The 21,712-nt window shown below is 49.5% G+C and overlaps 2 protein-coding genes across 3 annotated transcripts in view; both read left to right on the forward strand.

The window, feature by feature from the left end:
* The window catches only part of LOC136611015 (E3 ubiquitin/ISG15 ligase TRIM25-like), a 47,253-nt gene that overhangs the window by 21,981 nt on the left and 3,560 nt on the right, over positions 1-21,712 (forward strand). Inside the window, exon 1 of one of the 2 annotated variants that reach the window (XR_010790213.1) lies at positions 10,623-10,715. The exons of the other annotated variant lie outside the window; for it this stretch is intronic. The gene's annotated coding sequence lies outside the window, so the exon portion shown is untranslated. Of the gene's footprint in view, positions 1-10,622; positions 10,716-21,712 lie in introns of those variants that run through there. 2 annotated transcript variants of the gene reach the window in all.
* LOC136611016 (E3 ubiquitin/ISG15 ligase TRIM25-like) lies at positions 4,182-8,278 on the forward strand. The gene is made up of 2 exons (XM_066590255.1): positions 4,182-5,160; positions 5,416-8,278. The coding sequence occupies exons 1-2, from the start codon at positions 4,194-4,196 to the stop codon at positions 6,045-6,047; spliced, it is 1,599 nt and encodes a 532-aa protein (XP_066446352.1). The 5' UTR covers positions 4,182-4,193; the 3' UTR covers positions 6,048-8,278.

Genomic DNA, 21,712 nt, shown 5'->3' on the forward strand with positions numbered 1-21,712 from the left:
ACCATCTTTTACCGACTCTTCGCTTTTTCCGGTCGCCACCGCTGGCGAGCACCCGGTAGCGTGAGCCACATCACCAACCACGGGCGAGTCTCGTCTCCCCGGGTTAACACACGACACCGTTCCTTTACCTTTGTCAAACTCATTCACCAGCGCTCTCAGCGCTACCATAAAATTATTCACGTTATTGGGCGACGAATCACCCCACACTCTATCACATTGGGACTCACCCTCCAATTCGTCCTCCGGCCCTGCCGAGGGGAAAGACGGGTGACTCGGTCCCGGTTGGCTCCTTTCCGGACTCGCCACCGCGTGTCGTACCCTGTCCCTATTACGGGAGACACCACGGGGTAGCATGCTATAGCCATAGGACGCCCTGGAGGCTGCGGCCCGCTCGCCCTGCCTTTCGGTACGTGAGGCCCGCCTCTCATCTGTGGAGGAAGCCGGTGAACATGGTAACGCCTGCTGCGAAGCGCAAACCAAAGTCCCATGGCCGCTGCGCCTACCACTCCTGTCCACCGCTTCCGAACGCCTGTACCCTCTGGCGAAATGGGGCGCCTCCCGACGTGTACAAGGCTCACCGGACTCCGATGACGAGCTATCTGTTCTTGCTTCGCTGTGCCAGCTTCCTCGCGCCATGCTGCCAACCCCCCGCCTGCCGCCTAACCCCCCCTCCGTCCCGCTACCGGCCCCTTGATTACCGGGCAGGTAGCTTCCCCCTCCCCCCTTACCCTTCCTCTGTCTCACCTGTCCGCTTTGCTCCACCCCGTAAGCCCCTTGCCGGCCTGAAGTGCCTTCGACTGCTTGTGCTCGACTGTCCTTCGCAAAAGGGAAAGAACCCCGGGGCGACCTGTGACCGCTGCTCGCTGTCCCTCCCTCCTTCCTGCGTACCCCGTGAGCCCCTTGCCGGCTTGAGGCGTCTTTATAATATATCCCGCTGCCCCTCATATTAGGGCATGAGCCCTGGGGCGACAATGGGGCCATACTGCCTAATTGTACTCCCCCTCCCCCTTGCCGGCTTGAGGCGTCTCTAGAATATGTCCCGCTGCCCCTCATATTAGGGCATGAGCCCTGGGTCGACAATGGGGCCATACTGCCTAATTGAACTCCCCCCCTTCCCCCCCTCTGTTTTCCTGCCCTGCGCCTCTTCCTTCTCATCCCCCCCCTTGTACTGCGCTCGCGCTGCTGTGGCCGCTTGCGCTGTTACTAGCCTCGCTGCTGCCGCTGGCGCTTGTCTCCCTCCGCTCGGGAGTCCCGGCGCCGGAACTTCTTCCGGCCCGCGGATCCATCCGCCCGCTGCCGGCACGGCGCGCAGGCCGTCCCCCTTCTCTCTCCGCCTGACGCTGGACAGCCGCGGGGCAAACCCTTCCCACGCTGGACTTACCCGCTCCTGATGCCGCTGCTGAAGTCCCAGTAAGTCCCTCGGGGGTTTCTTCTATTCTTCCGGCGCTTCTTCCGGTCGCGCCCATGCTGTTTCCCGCCGCGGCTCGCTGCGGCCGCGCTCCGCTACCGATATTTGAACGCGCAGGTCTCGGGCTTGCGTTCTGGCCCCCCTTCTTCACGGCTGGGCTCGGGCTCAGCCTGGTAGGGGGAATCCTCCTTCTCTGGGGTCTTCCGCGGGGCGCGCTGGAAGCCATCTGCGCCGGCTGTTCTTCTCCTGCCCCGGCTTCTCCCGACGGCGTGGCACCGAACTCCGCGGCCATCCTCATCAGCCACTCAGGCCCCTGGCTGGCAACAGCTTCTTTGATCTGTAGCACGAGTTGGTCCATACTTCTTTTCTTGATTGTCTTCTGTCCTCCTTCACACGTCTTCCTTCTTCTCTTTCTCCACGTGGAATGAGCCACTCTTCCCCTCTTCCTCCCTCCTCTTCCTATTATCACTCCACCCACTTCTTCCGGTCGCTTAACCCTTCCTTGCTCAACGTCCCACCCCCCAGTCCCTCGCTCCTACGCTACTTGCTTTGTAGCTATCTAAGAACACCTGGAGCTGGCCCGACAAGAAGAGGACAAGAGACTTGTCGGAACCAATGGCAACCGAGGAGCAACACAGGGGGGGGGGCAGCCCAAGAGGTAAGTGAATAACTTCTGTTTGCCTAATTTACAATGCACAATGTATATTACAAAGTGCATTGTATTGGGCAAACAGAAGTAATGAGACCTAATGTTTATGGCCGGACAACCCCTTTAAGCTTGCAATACTTCAGAATGATCGAGGACAGAGGCGGGATCAATGGATATCATCCCTTCTCCTCTCTCCTCCTGTCCAGTACGGGACAAATTGCTTTGCAGTGCAGGGCCTCGCGGACTGCTGTAGAATTGTGACGGTAGATGATGGTCGCTTGTTTGTTAGACTTTCAGAGTCTCAGAGAGTTGGGTACCGGTCGCTCCACAATCTAAGCCTCCTCCTCGCCTGTACGTGACAGGTGATACCAAGTGTACAACTGAACACTCTGATAGTCTCTTAAATCCTGGTTGAGCTCTAATAGTATCTTCTAATTTAAGTAAAATCAGATGACCGGAATAGATAGCACATACGCTGCCTATTGTGGCCGGCTGCTTTTACGCGTAGCCAGAAAAGATAGGTCTTGCCCTATTTTTTGGCCGTGATCAGCCGGCAACTCCCATAGAAGCTCGCTAGCGCTACTAGGCACCCTTCACCTCCCTTTACTAGCAGCTCCTGCAGCGAAGGGGAGACACACCACTGTGGAGATGGTGGGGGTAGTTGTTAGGGTTGTTACAGTGGCACTAGCAACTCCTCCCCTGAGGGAGACGTGCAACCCCTGCCAAGGCACCACTAGGCCTCTTCCAGGCAACGCTATGACAGCGGTAACCTAAAGAAATGGTGTAGTGGGCTTGAATAAGGCCTCCTTCACACGGCCGACACCACATCGCTGCGAGAAAATCGCAGCGATATTGCATCACTGCACTGTATGATATCGCTGCGATTTTCTCGCAGCAATACCACGATTTTGTAGCGCTACAAAGTCGCAAGTGACACTACAAAATCACGCGACTTTGTAGCATCTGCTACTGTCAAAGTTGCACCACATCGCATGCAAACTGTGTTTTCGCGCGATGCGATGCAACAGAGAGGAAGGCTCCACAGAGAAACATGGGCTACAAAATCCAGCGTGTCGCGGGCATATCGCCGGACCTGCGAGGTTTGTGTGTCGTTTTGTAGCATGCTACAAAACATCTCATGTGTGAAGGAACCCATAGGAAACCATGGGCTTCACATACATGAGATTTGTAGCTTCGTAGCAATGCGAAGGAGGCCTAAAGATGTCACGGGTGACGCCACCGTTCCTTACGCCACAGGATGTTCGACGGGAAAAGTAGGATAATCCACACACAGATATTTGACAACTTCAGTCACCGGGAACGGTCAGAGACTGGAACTTTACTTTCAGAGATTATAACTTCACACACCAGTGCAGGAAGAACAGGTTAAAGAGGTCAGAGAGGAGAACAGAGGATGAAACCAGGGCTACAATCCATGTTATCTGTATGGCTCCGCTCCTGGACACACACACTCCGGGACACAGGATGAAACCGGGCCTACAGTCCATGTTATCTGTATGGCTCCGCTCCTGGACACACGCACACCGGAGGAGGACACAACACTCTCTTTTCACTCTCACCTTACACTCCTATTTATACCTTACATACCCATGTGACAGGACAATTGCTTACAATTTCCAGACATATCCCAGACATTAACCTCTTACATGCTGCAGCTGTGCAATACACATAACTAAAGACAAGACAAAATGCACAGAGCATCCACATAAAAGACATGACATGTATGACAGTTATGGAGGGGCCAGATATATGTACTTTGGGCCACTACACTCCAATAGGCTTCTATGGGAGCTTCTATTCCTGCAATCAGCCGGCAAAGGGATAGGTAGGGAGGAGGAAAGAGTTTAGTATCACTAAACTCTCTATTCCCGACCGACGGAATTCCAAGCTGTGGCGTATATATATGCTGCACCCAAACATGTGAATGGGTGATAAAACTTGGTCGCAGCTTTCTCTTATTTATGCATTTTTTCAGCCGCGATGCAGGTGGCCGACAATCGCAATGCCTGTGTGAATAAAGCCTTAGAATGTGGTGATGAAAAAAACTACTGTGTCCTTTAGAGGTAAATGAATGGGTGTGACTACATTTAGTTTCATTTCCTCCTTCTGTCAGCCATGGCGTCTGCTGCTGTGAGAGGCGAGCTGCTCTGCTCCATCTGTCTGAGCACTTATACAGATCCTGTAATGCTGAGATGTGGACACAACTTCTGCCGGGTCTGTATTCATCGTGTGCTGGATACACAGGACGAGGCTGGAGTTTATTCCTGTCCTGAATGCAGAGAGGAGTCTCAGGAGCGGCCGGCACTGATGAGGAACTTGGCTCTGCGTAACATCATAGAGAGCTTCCTGATTACTCCTCCGACACAGACGGAAGCTGAGATCTTCTGCACTTACTGTGTGGACTCTCCTGTACCGGCTGCTAAATCCTGTCTGATGTGTGAAGCTTCTCTGTGCGAGAAACACCTGAGAGTTCACAGCAAGTCAGCAGAACACGTCTTATGTGAGCCCAGCGCCAACCTGGAGGACAGGAAATGTTCTGTCCATAAGAAGATCCTGGAATATTACTGCACTGAGGACGCCGCTTGTATCTGTGTGACCTGCAGTCTGGCCGGAGAACATCGGGGTCATCAGGTGGAGATGCTGGATGAGGCCTCTGAGAAGAAGAAGGAGAGACTGAGAAATGTTCTCCAGAAACTGACCACAAGGAGGGAGGAGACTGAGGACAGAGTCCGGAGTCTGGAGGAACGCAAGAGAAAAGCTCAAGAAAATGCATCTGGAGAAGCGGAGAGAGTCACTGCCCTGTGTAGAGACATCAGGAGACAGCTGGACGACCTGGAGAAGAGGGTCCTGAGCGAGATCTCCAGGCGGGAGAAGGAAGAGTCACTCTCACTCTCTGCTCTGATGAAGAATCTGGAAATACAGAAGGACGAGCTGTCCAGGAAGATGAGACACATGGAGGAGCTGTGTAACATGACTGATCCACTGACTGTCTTACAGGAACCAGACACCGGGGACTTGTGTGATCCTGAGGACACAGGGGGACATGATGGAGGTGATGGGGTCACGGGGGGACATGATGGAGGTGATGGGGACACGGTGGGACATGATGGAGGTGATGGGGACACGGGAGGACATGATGGAGGTGATGGGGACACGGGAGGACATGATGGAGGTGATGGGGACACGGGAGGACATGATGGAGGTGATGGGGACACGGTGGGACATGATGGAGGTGATGGGGACACGGGAGGACATGATGGAGGTGATGGGGACACGGGAGGACATGATGGAGGTGATGGGGACACGGGGGGACATGATAAACCGCTCCATGATGTAGATGGTCCGGATGTGGCGGTGATCTCATACATATTACACACATTATGTGACATAGTAACAGATATAAGGAGGGGGATCTATGTGGGGGGTCCTGCAGACATATTACTGGATGTAAACACTGCTAGTAATTATATCCATATATCAGATGACCAGAAAACTGCAACCGGGACACGAGAGAACCAGAAGCGTCCAGAAACAGCAGAGAGATTCCAGATTTATCAGGTGATGAGCAGGAGGGGATTCTCCTCAGGACGACATTACTGGGATGTGGATGGCAGTAGATTAGGGAGGTGGAGGGTGGGGATGTGTTACCCCAGTATAGACAGGAGGGGGCAGCAGTCATGCATTGGATATAATAACAAGTCCTGGTGTTTGTGGAGGTATAATAATCTGTACTCAGTGATACATGACAGTAAAGTGATCCCGTTACCTCACATTATATCCAGTAATAGATTCAGGATCTGTCTGGATTATGGGGCCGGGCGGCTGTCCTTTTATGAGCTGTGTGACCCCATCAGACACTTACACACCTTCACTGCCTCCTTCACCGAGCCGCTTCATGCTGTATTACAGGTAGATGAATTATTTCTTGGACTTATTGATATAACTAACAGTTTGAGAATCTGCAGCTGAGGAATCACAGTTGCTGTAAGGAATTCCCCAGAGCCCGGGGATGTAGAATATTCAACAAAACATTTTGGTGATCTGTTAGGGTCTAATATGGAGGCTCTCCGGGATAATTAGCCTGGGTTCACACAGGGCGGATTTGCCGCAGTTTGCCGTTGCATAATCGCACGGCAGCAAAACCGCAATGCAGCACAAATGTGTTTGGGCAAAAAGCTGTTCTCACAGATCGGAGTTTTTCCGCTTTGCCGCAGTGTGAAAATGCAGCTGCGGTGCGGTTTTTCAAGACGCAGCATGTCAATTCTTTTGACTTTTCCGCAGTGCTTTTTTGACCTCTATGGACGCAGCAAAATCCGCACCAAAATACGCCGCAAAAGTAAAAAAGCGCTGCGGAAAAAAACGCAAGACAAAAATAACCTTTGAAGCGGTCTTGCCGCAGATGCAGTTCTTCGGCAGCAAAGCCGCAACGGAAAAAAACGCAGCAATACCGCAACAAATCCGCCCTGTGTGAACCCAGCCTTACTGTTATTAGTTTACTTCCTTGTACAACATTCTAGATCAGGGGTCCCCAACTCCAGCCCCCCCCCCCAACAGGTCATGTTTTCAGGATTTCCTCAGTGTTGCACAGGTGATGTAATTATTGTCGGTCCCTCAGACATTGCCACAGGTGGTCTTACCATAGGATATCCCGAAAACATGACCTGTTGGGGTCCCTGAGGACTGGAGTTGGGGAACACTGATCTAGCAGGTCCAAAAGTTGACAGTGCAGCACAACATACCGCCCAGATTGGATAGCAGCCTTGTCTGGTCATACGGAACACCTTTTCAGCATAAAGCCCCTTGAAAGTGTTCTGAGCCCCCCATAGGGTATAATAAGCAGTGATTAATAAGTAAGCATCTTTTTTGTGTCTGGGGCAACTCTTAGGTCTTATTCACAGGGGCAAGTGCGACTTAAGTCAGTGAAAAACTCACCGATTTCCCTGCGACAGTATGTGCGTTCTACTTCAGTTTTTATTGTGTTTTTGCGTCATCCATCTTTCACAAACGTAAAAAAAAAACAGAACATGTTCCAATTACTGTGATTTAATACTCCTATTGACGTCAATGGGTGCCTGAAGATAAAGGCGGGCACACGCATGCCATATGAGTGCATTACAGCCAACACCCGGCGGCAACAGCTTTGATAAGTCACGGGGGTCATTGGAGCTTTTAACCCTTTAAATGCCGCTGTCAGTGAGATCGCAGGGAGCCATGCGGGTGTCATGGCAGCCAGGGGCCTTCTGAAAGGCCCCAGGGCTGTAATGGCAGAATTTCTATGAAGTCATACCTGTGGGGTGGCTTGATAGACTGCCTGCCTGATCGCAGTATGATGTAATGCTATGGCATTACATCATACAACAGGAGCGATCAAAGCACCACAACTTGTTGTCTCCTCTGGGGACTAAAAAAAAAGTAAAAATAAGATCAATAAAGTTTTGCTAATTATTTAAAAAAAGTAATAAAAGTTTAACCCCCCCTTTGCCATATTTATAGTAAAAGAATCTAAATAATAAAACAAAAATACATATTTGGTATCGCTGCGTCCGTAAAAGTCTGATCTATCAAAGAAACGCATTATTTACCCCGCACGATGAATGTCGCCAGTGCACGGACGCAGTGTCAGCAGCATCTGTGTCGCGGGGCGGATGGCTTCCATTGACTTCAATAGAAGCCGTGGAAGCCATTGGTGCGGGAAAACCGTACAGAATGGAGCATGCTGCGGCTGTTTTCCTGCGTGTGCGATCCGTGCACCGGGGAAAAACATCTACAGGTATTTAATTACCAGTGGGTGCCCAATGATTCCCTATGGGCGTGGATCACGCGTGCGGGAGACCTGCGCAGAGTTAATAAATCTATTTGCCCGTGGACATTGGGCCTTATTGGAGCTAACCGAAGAATGGCCACCGAATTAGAAGCAGAATCTTTATTTGCCGCAATAAGATTTGAAACGTTCTAAATAAATACTTTACAGTTTTGTAGATCTCTGCTTGCTGTTATACAATAGAATGACAGCAAGCAGAGATCTTGAAAACAGTAAAGAACTGTAAATAAGCTGAACTGGCAATAGACCAAAGATTGTGGTTGTGACATATTTTTGTTATATAATATTTCTATTATTCTGCTGATTTGCTCTTGTCGTGTAATAATCCCGCTGTATTATATGTCATGTTACCGGCCGTATATAATAAAATAGATGTCTTCCCTGGATGTTATCACTGCTTTGTCATATGTTTCATAGTTCAGGAGATGCAGATGTAGCAGTCGCCCTGTGCCTGAGGTCGCCCCATAAGCAGGTGCCAGTATTACAATGTCACATGGTCGGTGGAGGCATGCTACACATATTACATGGAGCCCGGGAGCTTCAGTTTACATCTCAGATGATGGCCGTCGACCAGAGACTTGTGTTCCAGGTCCTTAGAGGATTAGCAACACTTCCAGCAATGTATTCAGTTTAGGAAGTCTACGTCACGACAATCCTAATGGATTTAACACAAAAACAGTTTATTTCTACTTGTTGCCAGCAGGGGGCAGATTGTTCTTTAAGTTGAACATCTGAATTCTCTCCCATTATGGCTTCTTCATCAAACAGAATATAATGACGGAGCTCACCTGATCGTGACGCCACATGTAATAAGCTGGGGCATGGCCGCATCAGGCTCTTCACTTTAGGAGAAAGCCACCTGACAAAAGGTGACGGGTATCAGCAACTGCCTCTTTTAACTCTTAACCCCTTAGTGACCAAGCCAAATCTCTTTAAGGGTGCATTCAGACTACCGTATATCGGCTGGGTTTTCACGCTGGCCGATATACGGCGTCTCTCTCTGCAGGAGGAGGAGGCTGGAAGAGCCGGGAGCAGTGCGCTGAGCTCCCACCCCCTTCCTTCCTCCTCTCCGCCCCTCTGCACTATTTGCAATGAGAGGAGGCGGGACCGAGGGGGGGGCTAAATTTCGGGAATTAGCTCCACCCTGTCCTGCCTCTCCTCATTGAAGATAGTGCTGGGGGTTAGAAAGGAGGCAAAGAGGGGGCGGGAGCTCAGAGCACTGCTTCCGGCTCTTCCAGCTTCCACCCGCTGCAGAGAGGGTTGCGGTATATCCGCTGGGCGTGCAAACCCAGCCGATATACGGTCGTCTGAATGCACCCTAACATAGAATAACTCCGTAAAGGTTTTGCATATCCCAGCAATTCTGTCACAGTTTTTTCGCCACATCTTGTACTTGAATTTGTGTATATTTATGAAAAGTGCCAAAATTGGGAAAGTTTTGGAAAAAATGTTGTTTTTTTCATATTTTACAAAAAAGTGTGCAAACATATTCCACAATTTTTTTGCTAAGATATAGTTTTCCATCCGTTTACTTTATTCTGGCGCACATTTAAAAACTTTGTTGTTTTTTAACCATTTAGGAGACGTTCAAATTTAACATAACGTTTCAACATTTTGAGGAAAACCTTGTTTTCCTGCACCAAGCCAGGCTTGCAAAGGCTCGTGGGTGTCAGAATGATAGATGCCCCCACAAATGACCCCATTTTAAAAACCACACCCCTTAATGTATTCACTGAGGGGGTCAGGAGGATTTTTACCCCACAGTTTTTTTTCAGGAATTAATGCAATTTAGAGGAGAAAAACAAAAATTTGATATTTTTGCAAATGTGTCATTTCAAAGACATATTTTTTTTCTGTAGTGCACACAAAAATGAGAATATTCACCCCAAAATGGATCCCCCTGTTTGTTCTGTGTTCAGAAACATACCCATTGTGGCCCTAATCCTCTATCTGTATGCACAACGGGGCCCCAAACCGAAAGGAGCAGCCAGTGGCTTTCAGAACAGACATTCTGCTTGAAGGTGATTTAGGCCCCATTGCCCACTTGTAGAGCCCTTGAGCGGCCAAAACGACCTTCAGTTGCCGGGAACCAGGCGATTTCAAATGTCCCGCACCGATCTCTTCTGCGCTTGCACGCCAAAGAAAAAATGGTGGTGCATGCGCAGAAGAGGAGATCGGCGCGGGACATTTGAAATCACCTGGTTCCCGGCTACTGAAGGTCGTTTTGGCCGCTCAAGGGCTCTACAAGTGGGCAATGGGGCCTAAATCACCTTCAAGCAGAATGTCTGTTCTGAAAGCCCCCGGCTGCTCCTTTCGGTTTGGGCCCCGTTGTGCATACAGATATAAGATTAGGGCCACAATGGGGATGTCTGTGAACACAGGACAAACAGGGGGATCCATTTTGAGGTGTAAATCCTCATTATCACGAGCACTATAGGAAAAAAATATGTAACAAGTACCGCCTGCTGCCCGCTGAACGCAACCAGGGAGGAACTAGCTTTCTCTTCACTTCATTCACTCGTTTGTCAAATTTTTGTTTGTCAAAACTCGTTTGCCAAGTCCAAGGCCGCGCTCAGACATGCCATCGGCAAAATTCCTCAATTTCACTTTTGACAAAGACCACAGATACTTAGTGGTTGAAACGTTGTTGTGTATCAGCTGGGTGGATTAAAGTCTTCTTTTGCAAGTATCTCCGTGGATGCTGCTTCAACTTTATCGCATATTGGTCCAAGGTGATTCCGGGACGGTGGATCCAGAATCGGCTACTGAAACGTGCATATTTTTGCCCCGTGGGTTCCTCCCTCTTTCTGCATGAGGTAACTTGTGTGCTGCTGTCACTCCAATTACTCATATCACTTTTGTGATGAGGTGCGCTAATCGCGCTAAAATAGAGCAGCCATTGCTGGAAAATCACAGCATTAGAAAACGCTGCGATAGAGCGCAGGTCTGCGAGGCTCCATTAAAACCAATGGGAGCCTTGTACTGCGATTACCGTGGCATTCTGAATGCTGTGGTGAAAAATTGGATGTGTGAGAGTGGCCTTAGTGTAGTGAACAGGAGAATAGGTCTCCGTCTGCACAGCTGATCTGGGCTTCTCCACAGCGTACTGAGCTTCTTGTAGCAAAACAACCAGAAGTGGAACAGCCCTTTAACCCTTGGCAGTTTCTTTGCAGTTTGCTGTACTGATGCTCCTCACTGTACGTCTCCTCCTGATAGCTCTGCTGTCACTATGGTTTACATGACTTCCACTGCAGGAAGGGGCATCCTGGAGCAGCACAGACTGAGCGGAGGATGGCACAAAACTTGCTGGTTGCCTGCCTTTACTATGGTACTTCATAGCAGATGCCAGTCTCATTCCTAGAGATACTACTACATAGCCAGAGCTGGGGGAATCAGTACTGACATTTCCAACAATGGTAGCATATTAATGTGGAGTGTAGAGATAGATGTGCTGGTGCCACACGTACTGGGCATACACTGACTGCCCCCTCTTGGCAAGGTCACTGGGGCAGCAGTGAAGTGGCTGGTGCAATTCTTATCTCCGCAGTGCTGGGGAACCTCTAGTGACGTCACTGTCCATATATGTTACCCCCCCAGGGATGTATATGTCTGACACAGGCCTCTGATGAAGGCCGTACAGAGACCTATTATTCACGCTGTTTATGAGTTTAAGGGCGTCTCAGACAAACGTATTTGCGGAGGCGTTTCCTTATGTGATAATGTCGGCCATATAACGCCACAAAGTGATGTCTTCAATTCCAATAGATTCGTTCAGACAAACGTGTTTTCTTCCATACAAAATCTTCACCTGCGAATAGATGTCCTATCTTTGTCCGTGTTGCGCAGAAAGGGAGGCGGAGGGAGTTACCCTTTGTACAACGCTGGGAAAAGAAGACCGCTGGCCCTAATTCGACATTTAATTGCCATTCTATTCCATGTGAAGGCTGTAACATGCGAGCGGATGAACTGGTGTTTCAATTGCAAAAAACGATCTATCTGCTGGCACGGATGTATCATCCGCCATCTTGCCATCTCCTAAGGCCCAATGTACACGGGCGTTCGCCCCCAAAGTCCGCAGCAAATACTGCCCATAGACATGCTATGGAAAATCGCTTTTCCCTGTCCACAAGCAGAAATAAATTGCGATTTTCCGCTCTTGGAGGGAAAATCGCAGCATGCTCTATTTCGGCGCGGCGCATTGAAGTCAATGGAAGCCATCTGATCTACGACTCATCCGCAGTGACAGTCTAGCCTAGTGATGCATCTGTGCTGCACATGCTCTGGCGTGACGCTGGCACATCCGCAGCACAGACGAGAAAAATCCTGACAGGTCCGCAGGGATCACCAACCGATCACTGGGTCAGATTCCACTGCGGGATCCCATATGCAGAACCTGACCTGGCCGTGTGCACTCGGCCTTACTTCATTCATGCGTACCAGCAAACATATTTGCGCATACATTCGTCTGAGTCTGCCCGAAGGCCAGTGTTAGACGAGCGTAATGTAACATGATTGTAGTATGACTCTGCACTACAGACGTGTTACATATGACATTACAACTGCATGTCAGCAGTTCTGTTGAATATGTTGGCTCAGTAGAAATAAAGTTTATTATTAACCTCTTCATGACCGCCTAATGTAATTTGTTTTCGGGTGGTCATGAAGTGTGTATGGGGTGGGCTCAGGAGCCAAATCCTCTTCATACCCGGTGGCTTTGAGTCCGGTCTGATCGCGGCAGTTAACTTTTAAACTTCTAAAAAAAACTTTAAAAATTCCCATATTTGGTGTCGATGTGTCCATGAAAGTCTGTAATATTAAAGTATCACAATATGCATCCCCCACTACAAAGGACAGAATGCCGGAGGGGCCATTTTTCTTTTTCTTAGTTTTCTGGCTCTCGAAGTTTCATTAAAAATTATCAAAAAGACATATTTTTTGTTTACCAAAATGGAACTAATTAAAACTCGACTAAAACATATAAAAAAAAGTTCTGTGTCTCAGAATATGGCGACGGAAAGCAGTTATTTATTTAAGAAAAAAATGAATTTCCTTTTTAAAAATAGAGAAAACATTAAAAAACTAAATACATTCGGTATCTCTGTAATCGCACTGATCCATAGAGCGCGGCTCACGCCATTTTTACTGCACTTTGAATGCTGTAAAAACTAACCCCCCTACAAAAGTCGCAATTGCATTTTGTTTAAATTTCTCCGCACTTAAAAATGTTTTAAGGTTTTTCCCTATATTATATGGTATGTTAAAGAAATGCCACTCAGCCCACTAAAAACAAACCCTCATACACCTATGTCAATGGGAAAATTAAAAAGTGATGTCCGTTGGAAGGCAGGACGAAAAAAAGGAAAATAATAAAATGAAAAATCTCTGGTTCTGAAGGGGTTAATCACCGCCTGAGGCTTTATTCACACCAGCATATATCGGCTGCGCTTTCATGCCCGATTGATATACGCTGCCCATCTGATGCATTGGTTTACAATGCATCAGTTCAGGTGGGTATATTCCCCCAGCGTAAAACCGCCCAGCTGGCCTAGATAGCACATGCTGAACGCATTTTGGCCCGGCGCTATACACGCCAGCCAGTAAAGATAGCTCAGGAACTATCTTTCCCAGCTGGAATACGTCGGCTGCAGCCGTAGACTCCTATGGGAGCCTATGGCAGCTGCCGGAGAAGGGAGGTGGGAGGGAGTTTAGCAGCGTGTCTGTTAAATTTCCACCCCCTTCCCTCCTCCTCTTCGCCCCTTGCTTGCTGTTTGCAATGGGAGGTGGAAGAAGGAGGCAGGATGGGGCGAAAGCCAGTTGCTAATTGCTGGCAGACGACAAGGGGCGGAGAGGAGCAAACTAGGTCCCGCCCCCTTCCTTTACCTAGAGCCGGCAAGGGGGCGGAAAGGGAGAGGCAGTTTATCAGAGCTAAACTGTCTGCCCTTGCCCGACTGCAATCCAGGCTAGATCAATATATGTGCCGGCTAAACAGGCACACAAACGGCAGATTTCTGCGCCCGTACACGCAATTTTTGGCTGACATGGCTGACTAAAAAACGCCACGCCCGTGTGAATGAGCCCTGAGGTAAAGTCTTGATTAGGATGGACTTCCCACCAAGTGACTCCCCTCAGAATGGAGGATGCATACAGTGATACGGCTTCAGGTTGTGCAAGAATATCTCCACAGAGTGACTCCCTGTTGGTCTCCGCAGGCAGGAAGAGGAGACGAGCTATTGGCAGCTGCCGGAGAAGGGAGGTGGGAGGGAGTTTAGCAGCATGTTTGTTAAATTATTACAGAGCACACAGGAGTGCCCGGACATGGCCATGAATTATGTGAACCCTCTCTGGCTCCAGGCAGGAGGAGAGTGAAGCTGTGTCCCCCAGAGTGGGGATTGCCTGCTGTGGGAAGGAAGGGAGGTATATTACCTCTTCATCTACTTCCACAGACGAGGGGGCTGGACCAGGACAATGTGGGACATAGACCACCGCCATAACACCATAGACGGTCAGCCCTCAGGAAAGGATCATCATCATGGGGCTCATTGTGACGGTTCTCTCACCGGAGAGCGGGAGTCTTGGACATTTCATGTTTCCTGAGGTAATTCAGCCCAGTCTCTCCTTTTCTGAGGTGAATCGGGAGTCCATCAGTGTCCTCCGACCCGCAGCCTCATCCCCAGGACTACAATGAAGGGGCTTATAAATGACTAGAGTGGGCTTCGCTGATAAACTGCCCTCTTCTGAAATGTTTCTCCCTGAAGTGGGTAATTAGTGACTCCTCTGAAGTAGGGACTCTGCACCCCTAGCCAACTCCGATATAATATTTACCTACCGCAGGTGAGACAAACGTCACACCTGTAATAATATCAGCCTGACTCTACAGCGTCCTCTGAGGTAACAATGGAAATTATTTCCATACGACTCGCAGAATGTCTGTCACCGGCTCCCCTTCGCCGGTCATGTTGAAGCCACCATTTTGTTATAGCCTGTCTGAGGAGGAAGAAGAGAAAGCTCTGCCTTCCCTGATGAGGTGGCGGGGTCACCACTGTGAGGATCAGTCCCCAGCAGGAACATTGATTTCAGCATGGCTGAGGCCTTGTCTAGACTCTCACCCACCTCCCAGAGCCCAGAAGAAGCTTGGCGCTGCAGGTGCCCAGTAGACATAGAGGGAGAGCTGCGTATCATGGCGGCAGAGCAGTAGTATAGAGAGACAGCGGAGATACAGAAGAGCAGTGCTGAGGGCCTATGTTAAAGTGGCAGAGACCTATTTGATTGAGCTGCAGAGCAGCCATTTCCCCATGGGGGGCGGTCAGGGAGCTGAGTGACCAGGCTCAAGAGGTCCCTGATAAACTGGGGACCGGAGATATCGCTGGCCACATTCCTGCACCCCCCAACACGTGGCAGGAGAGGGAGTCTTCCTCTGCCAGTGCCTGACATTGTGGCACCAGTACCACAGCTTCGCCACGGATGCTGCAGACAGAGAGGAAAGCGAGCAGCGAACCAGGTTATCAGTGAGGGGGCTAAATCCCGGGTATTGTGTGGAGATACAATTCCTGGCCGGGGTAGGGCTAAACGGATTCAGGGTACTGTGCTTATATGGTGCAAGCTTAAAGAGTTAATTATGGTGCCAGCAGTCTGAGCAAGGCCTTGCAAGGGGTTAATATTATATGTGATGCTTGTAAGTGCTGTGCATAAAGAGTTAATGAGGCCAGTGTAATCTACCTGATGTGATGTAATGGAGTGTAATGTACATGATGCCTCAATGACACAGGATGTGTAATAACGCAGTAATGAGATTGAGCTATGTGTAACGGGAGAGCTAAGCCGCCAGTGCTAGTATGTGAGGAGCGCAGGATATTAGGGACATCTACAGCGTATCTACGTGTCTGTGAGTACGGATGCAACGGGGTATTTGGGGTCCGGACCTATGGCCATGATGATGATGTATGCAGCTGTTGGGCCGCAGACAAGAGAAGAGACGAAGGACGCTCATTATAATGTGAAGAAGTAATGGAGGTGTAAATGTTGGCGTGAGATGAAAGTACGGTTTGCGCCGCAGACGATATTATGATGAGTAATAGGAAGATGGGACAGAATTCAAGGTGCAAATTTCAAAGGTCTTGACGCGGGTATGCTAGACTCGCTCCCATATTGCTACACATCCCCCTCCCTTACTTATCTAAAGTAATAAACCGCTAAGACTAATCTCGTTGGAAATTTTTGGCCACAGCAGCCAACTTTATTTAGCAAAGCAACATAAAATTTATACTTTTAACCTTTTTATAACCGAGAGGAGGCCCTTGGAGACAAACCAAAAATACCAAGGGGTCTGGTGTTTTTCCAATTAAAACCGTACCTTGCCTCCAACCGTACCCGGCTCGGAGACACCACTAGCCCCCCCCACTGGGAGGCTAGAAAACAAAATAGATTAAGGCCACCTGGGATCCCTTCCCTGGCCTTCTCCCACACACCAGCCCCAACCACTATAACACTAGGGTGATCATACCGGTGAGGTCGTCCCCACCAAGACTTCCTTTCACCCAAAATATCAACTCTGCCTCTAAGGACCCCCCCCCCCCCCCCCATCCACCACAGCCAGCAGTACTTACTACCTAATTCTGCGCAGCCCCCATAATCGAAGAGCCCTTTCGATCCCCTCTTGGATCGCCAATATCCACATGTCCGTACCAACATCATTAGGATGTACCCCATCACTCCTCCAATAGCCCTCATAACCCCCTTCTAAATCATTGTGACGAATCTTCACACCCCCATTTCGTGCCACAAAACTGGAAATGTGTCTATTAATCTTTATACGGGCTTCATAAATTTTTTCCACTGATCTTGCCATCCGCCACTTCTTTCTATGCAGTATTTCTGACCATACGATTATCGTGTCAGGAAATAACCTTCTCAAACGTAAGAAATCATGCTGTATATCCTTGCGCACCTCCCTCGCAGGTCTTCCTCCTAAATCATTACCGCCGGCATGCAACACTAATATATCAGGGGCCCTATCCAATTCCGCAAACGATTTAACCTCCGGAAGTACCCTGCCCCACATCATGCCCCTGATGCCTATCCAGCGGATAATCGCCTCATTCCTGGAAAAACCTAACTGACGGCCTTCTGGTCTCATCTTTGCCCGTTCTGCCGCCCAGAAAACAAAGGAATGCCCGACAATCTAAATCAGCGCTGGATCCTGACCTGTTAAAACAAAAACCAGACAATACTTCCAACAATATAATAACCGTTCAAGATACCCCCCCTCCAACTCGCGAACTTATCCGCTATCATTAAACCATCCCTCTGGTCTAATATAAATTTGATATCTTCTCGATTCCCATCTCCCAATTTTTTGAACCACCGTCGGGCTCAAACCCCATTCCGCAGCCTCCGTTGCCGCTCCGGTTCTAAAAGAGATGGAAGAATATCCCACTCTGTCAAGACCCAACTCCTTCAACGCCTTCTGCAACACAGCTCCAAATTGAAACTTGGATAAGAACGATCCATCCATATGCTTCAACAACGGACCATCCTCCCTTGTCAAATCTCCCGCAATTTCTTCACACACCCTACGGGACACATCCTTGCCCCAGGCACTGTACCCAAAATGATCCCTTTTCCCTTTCCTAATTGGTCGGTCTTGGACTTTTCAACCAGAGTACTACCTGGTCCCTTGTTAGCGTCACGTCTGTGATCATTAAACCACCCCCAGTTTTTGTACTAGGTGATACCAACTCGCTAATGCGAAAAACCCTGACAAAAAGCCAATGAGAACGCCGCCATGAACAACCTCACCTCAAAAGAATCGTGACAGACCACCTCCAAAGCCTTCCCTAATTCCTCCAAAATTGCAAAAGAGATTGGCCTTTTGCTATCTTTTTCCCGTTTTCCTTTTCTGAAACCTTTTAAGGCTTGTCGTACCACAAACTCCTTAGTCACATCGTTCAACCCTTGCAATTTGAAATTAAACGCTAAACCTGCCATTATCCGATCCACCTTTGCCACTGACCCCCCCCCCCCCACTGGACGCTTCACTTAATAACCATAGCAAAGCCCCTGTCCTATTCCTATCCTCATCGCTATTAACTTCCCCCAAAATTTCCACCCAATGTTCCCATTCTCTCCATGCCACTTCATATGCTTTCCGAGTATTTTCAGCCAACGATCCTTTTATCAGGTGCTCTGCTGCACGTCTACCAGACTCCAAAGTTCCTGAGGGCATTGAATTCTTTCCTCCTCTGCATCTGGTACCAAAGTCCGAAACCGCTCCCACTGAAAACGAGAAATTGAGTCAGCAATGGCGTTCTTAATCCCCGGAACATGTATTGCAACTACCCATGTGTTCAGTGACAAACACAGCAAAACCAAATGCCGCAACAAATCCACAACTGGCGGCGAGTGCGCGCTTAAAGCATTGATAGCTTGTACTACCCCCAGGTTATCACAACAAAACCTAACCTTTTTATTATGAAACCAATCTCCCCAAACCGCCACTGCCACGACTATTGGAAATGACTCTAACAACACTAAACTTCTAAATAATCCTGCTTTGACCCATTCTTTTGGCCATGCTGCTGCACACCATTGTTTTTCGAAAATCGCTCCAAAACCCAAACCCCCCGCAGCATCTGTGAACAATTCACAATCCACATTATCTATGCCCTTCTCCATTAGTAACGACCGGCCATTATATTTCTTGAGGAATGAAAGCCAAACCGATAAGTCAGCCTTCATTTCCTTTGTGACCCTAATGAAATGGTGGGGGGATTTTACCCCTGCCGTTGCTCTAGCCATCGTCCCATGGGCATGATCCTGCAAGCAAAATTTAGTTTACCCAATAAGGATTGTAAATCCTTAAGAGTCACTTTCTTGCTTGACCGCACCTTCTGCAAATCTTGCTCCTAAGAAAACAACTTCTCTGGCGGCAAAGGGCACTCCATAGCCACTGTGTCAATTACAATCCCCAAGAAACTCAGACGTGTTGTGGGGCCTTCTGTTTTTTTTCCGGAGCCAATGGGACGCCAAAATGATCCGCGACCCATTGCATCGTGTTCAACAGACTTTCACAAATATCCGTATTTGCTGGCCCTATACACAAAAAGGCATCTAGGTAATGGATGACTGACCCAATACCTGCCATATCACAAATAACCCACTGTAAAACGAACTGAACGCTTCAAAGTAAGCGCATGAAATTGAACACCCCATTGGTAAACATCTATCAACAAAAAACTTCCCCTCCCAATAACAACCAAGAAACCGACAACTGTCTGGGTGCACTGGCAACAAACGAAACACTGATTCGATATCAGTTTTCGCTAGAATCGCCCCTACCCCATACTTGCGTACCCACTTTACGGCTGCATCAAATGACGTGTATACCACCGAACAGAGTTCTGGGTCGATCCCGTCATTCACTGATGCCCCTTTTGGGTATGGCAAGTGATGAATGAGACAAAATTTGTTTGGCTCTTTCTTGGGTACCACTCCTAACGGGGACACCACTAAATCCTCCCACGCCGGGGCCGCAAAGGGGCCCGCCATTCTCCCTAATCTGACCTCCTTAAACAACTTCTCACTCACAACCTCCTTATATTCCAATGCTGACATTAAATTCTTTAAGGAAAACGGAACTTGATGCCTCAGTTGAGGTATCCTAAAACCTTCTTTAAAACCTTCCCACAAAAGTAAACAATTCTCCTTATCCGGGTATCTATTTAGATAGGGGACCATCCTTCGAAGTCTCACCGGTGTCGTCCCTTTTCCAATTGCTTCCCCCTCCTTTTCCCTTTTCTTTTGTGAAGCACCGAGACGCGCCATGAGATGCGCCTTCACAAACTGAGCAGACATGTTTGAACCTGCACGTTGCTCCAAACTTACATTTCCCGTCATTAAATTGCCAGCACACTCCTGGCTTCTTCCCTCCTGACTATCCGCCCTGCTGACACCCCACTGCAACCCCACTTGCGGGGGGGAACAATGTCTTTATGGTCCCAACGGATGCTGGGCCTAACCGTCTTCCGCTGACGAAATTGTTCATCGTAACGGAGCCACGTTTGCCCCCCGTATGTACGGTAAGCCTCACCTATCGCGTCCAGATAGCAGAATAAACCTAAACAATTTTCAGGATTCTTTCCCCCAATAACGCTCGCCAATATTGCGAATGCCTGCATACAATTCTGAAAAGTTTGCGGAATCAACCGCCGACGCCTCTTTTCCTCTTCCTCTTTTTTTTATTCTGTTCTTTTTCCCTTTTCAAGATTACATTTTTCTAGCGGTAGTAGAGAAAAAATCTCCATGTACTCATCCCGCCAAATCTCCTCTTTTATCTCTTTTTCCAGGTGTGCCCCCAAAGGACCTTCAAAGCACACATACACCTCTGCCTTAGCCTTATCGTCCAGCTGAACTGCATTCCCGTCCTTTTCCATCTGAACGGCGACTGTCACACCTGACGTCACCGATGTTGTACTGCCCTGCTGACTCTCTTACTGTTCCACCACCAATACCCGAACTGGCACCTCCCCTAGCTAGCGAAGCCGCCATCGGCGACGGACCCACCCGGCCTCTTGACGCTAAACCCCTCTCACATCTATCCAAAATCTCCCGAACATTGCCCAATAACAGACTTAAATCAGCCTCACTATTCTCCCCCCTTCCTCTATCACATACTTCACCCCCTCCCACACCCCTACCCCCACGTATCACATTTCTATCATCATCAGTAAAAGACAAATCAGATGAAACAATTTGCTCACCCGGCCGCGTGGGCGCTGAGTCACCACCAGCCGTACTGCGCGGATCCTGTCGCCTCTCCATCCTCCTGTCCGCATCCACCATGGAGTCCTCAAGCTGGTACCGGAACAAGCTGCTCGCCGAAGTTCCTTTCGCAATGTACCCTGAGCCAAACTGATGCTCGTCCTGTTGCGGCACCAGCACCCCCGACCTAACATAGCTCCTCATTGGACCTCTTTCTGTGATGTCGCCCGATCTGTTCCAATCCCAGGTGCGCTCGGCTGAGCACACCGTGGCCCTAGGCGGATTTTCCTGCCGATGACCTGCGTCCATACCTGGCCCTGCTCCCCTTGAGCCGACCGTGCTGCTCCTGTTTTTTTCTTTAGACGGCCCCACACGTGCCTCTTGCTGCCTGGCTGGCTCCTGGATCGGTACCTCACCCAGTGAACCAGCCGTTTCTTCCTCACTGTCTCTGTGCACAGGCTCCGCTGGCTCCGCCCCCCGAGGAGGGCAGGACCGGCGAGCAGCCGTTATACCCGGCCGGCATGCAGGATTCCTCCTGGCTGGTCTATCTCTGCTCCCCCTGGCTCTGGGAACAGGACGACCGACCAAAGGGTCCCCGGAGGGGCTCCTAGGCCTGCGCCTAGACTGTGGCTCCGCCTCCTCAGCTATAAGCCTTGCTGGAGGACGGGCCCTGCATGCGCCGCGCTCTGTCTCCTGTCTCTGATGTCGCCGCTGCCGCTGGTCCCGACCGGCCGCTGGAGCCCCGCTCAGCATACCGGCAACCTCCTGCTGTAGCCACCCCGGCAGGTGACGCTCCGCCGCTGCCCGCAGCTGCTCCAGCACTTCCTCCACTGACGCCATTGGTAAGTCCGCTGCCTCTCTCCTTACACCCGCACCGCTGCTTGCCACACCACGCTGCTCAACGTCCGCTTGCCTGCCTGCTGCTTCTATACTCCCAGTTTCTTGCACTAGACTGCTCTCAGGTCTGCACTCAGCTTTTTACAGTTCTAAAATGGCGCCCCCCGCCCAAACTCCCCTTTTTATGAACTAAATAACCCCTCCCCTTACTTAAACCCCG

Source organism: Eleutherodactylus coqui, chromosome 2 (genome assembly GCF_035609145.1).
Source record: "Eleutherodactylus coqui strain aEleCoq1 chromosome 2, aEleCoq1.hap1, whole genome shotgun sequence".
NCBI lineage: Eukaryota > Metazoa > Chordata > Amphibia > Anura > Eleutherodactylidae > Eleutherodactylus > Eleutherodactylus coqui.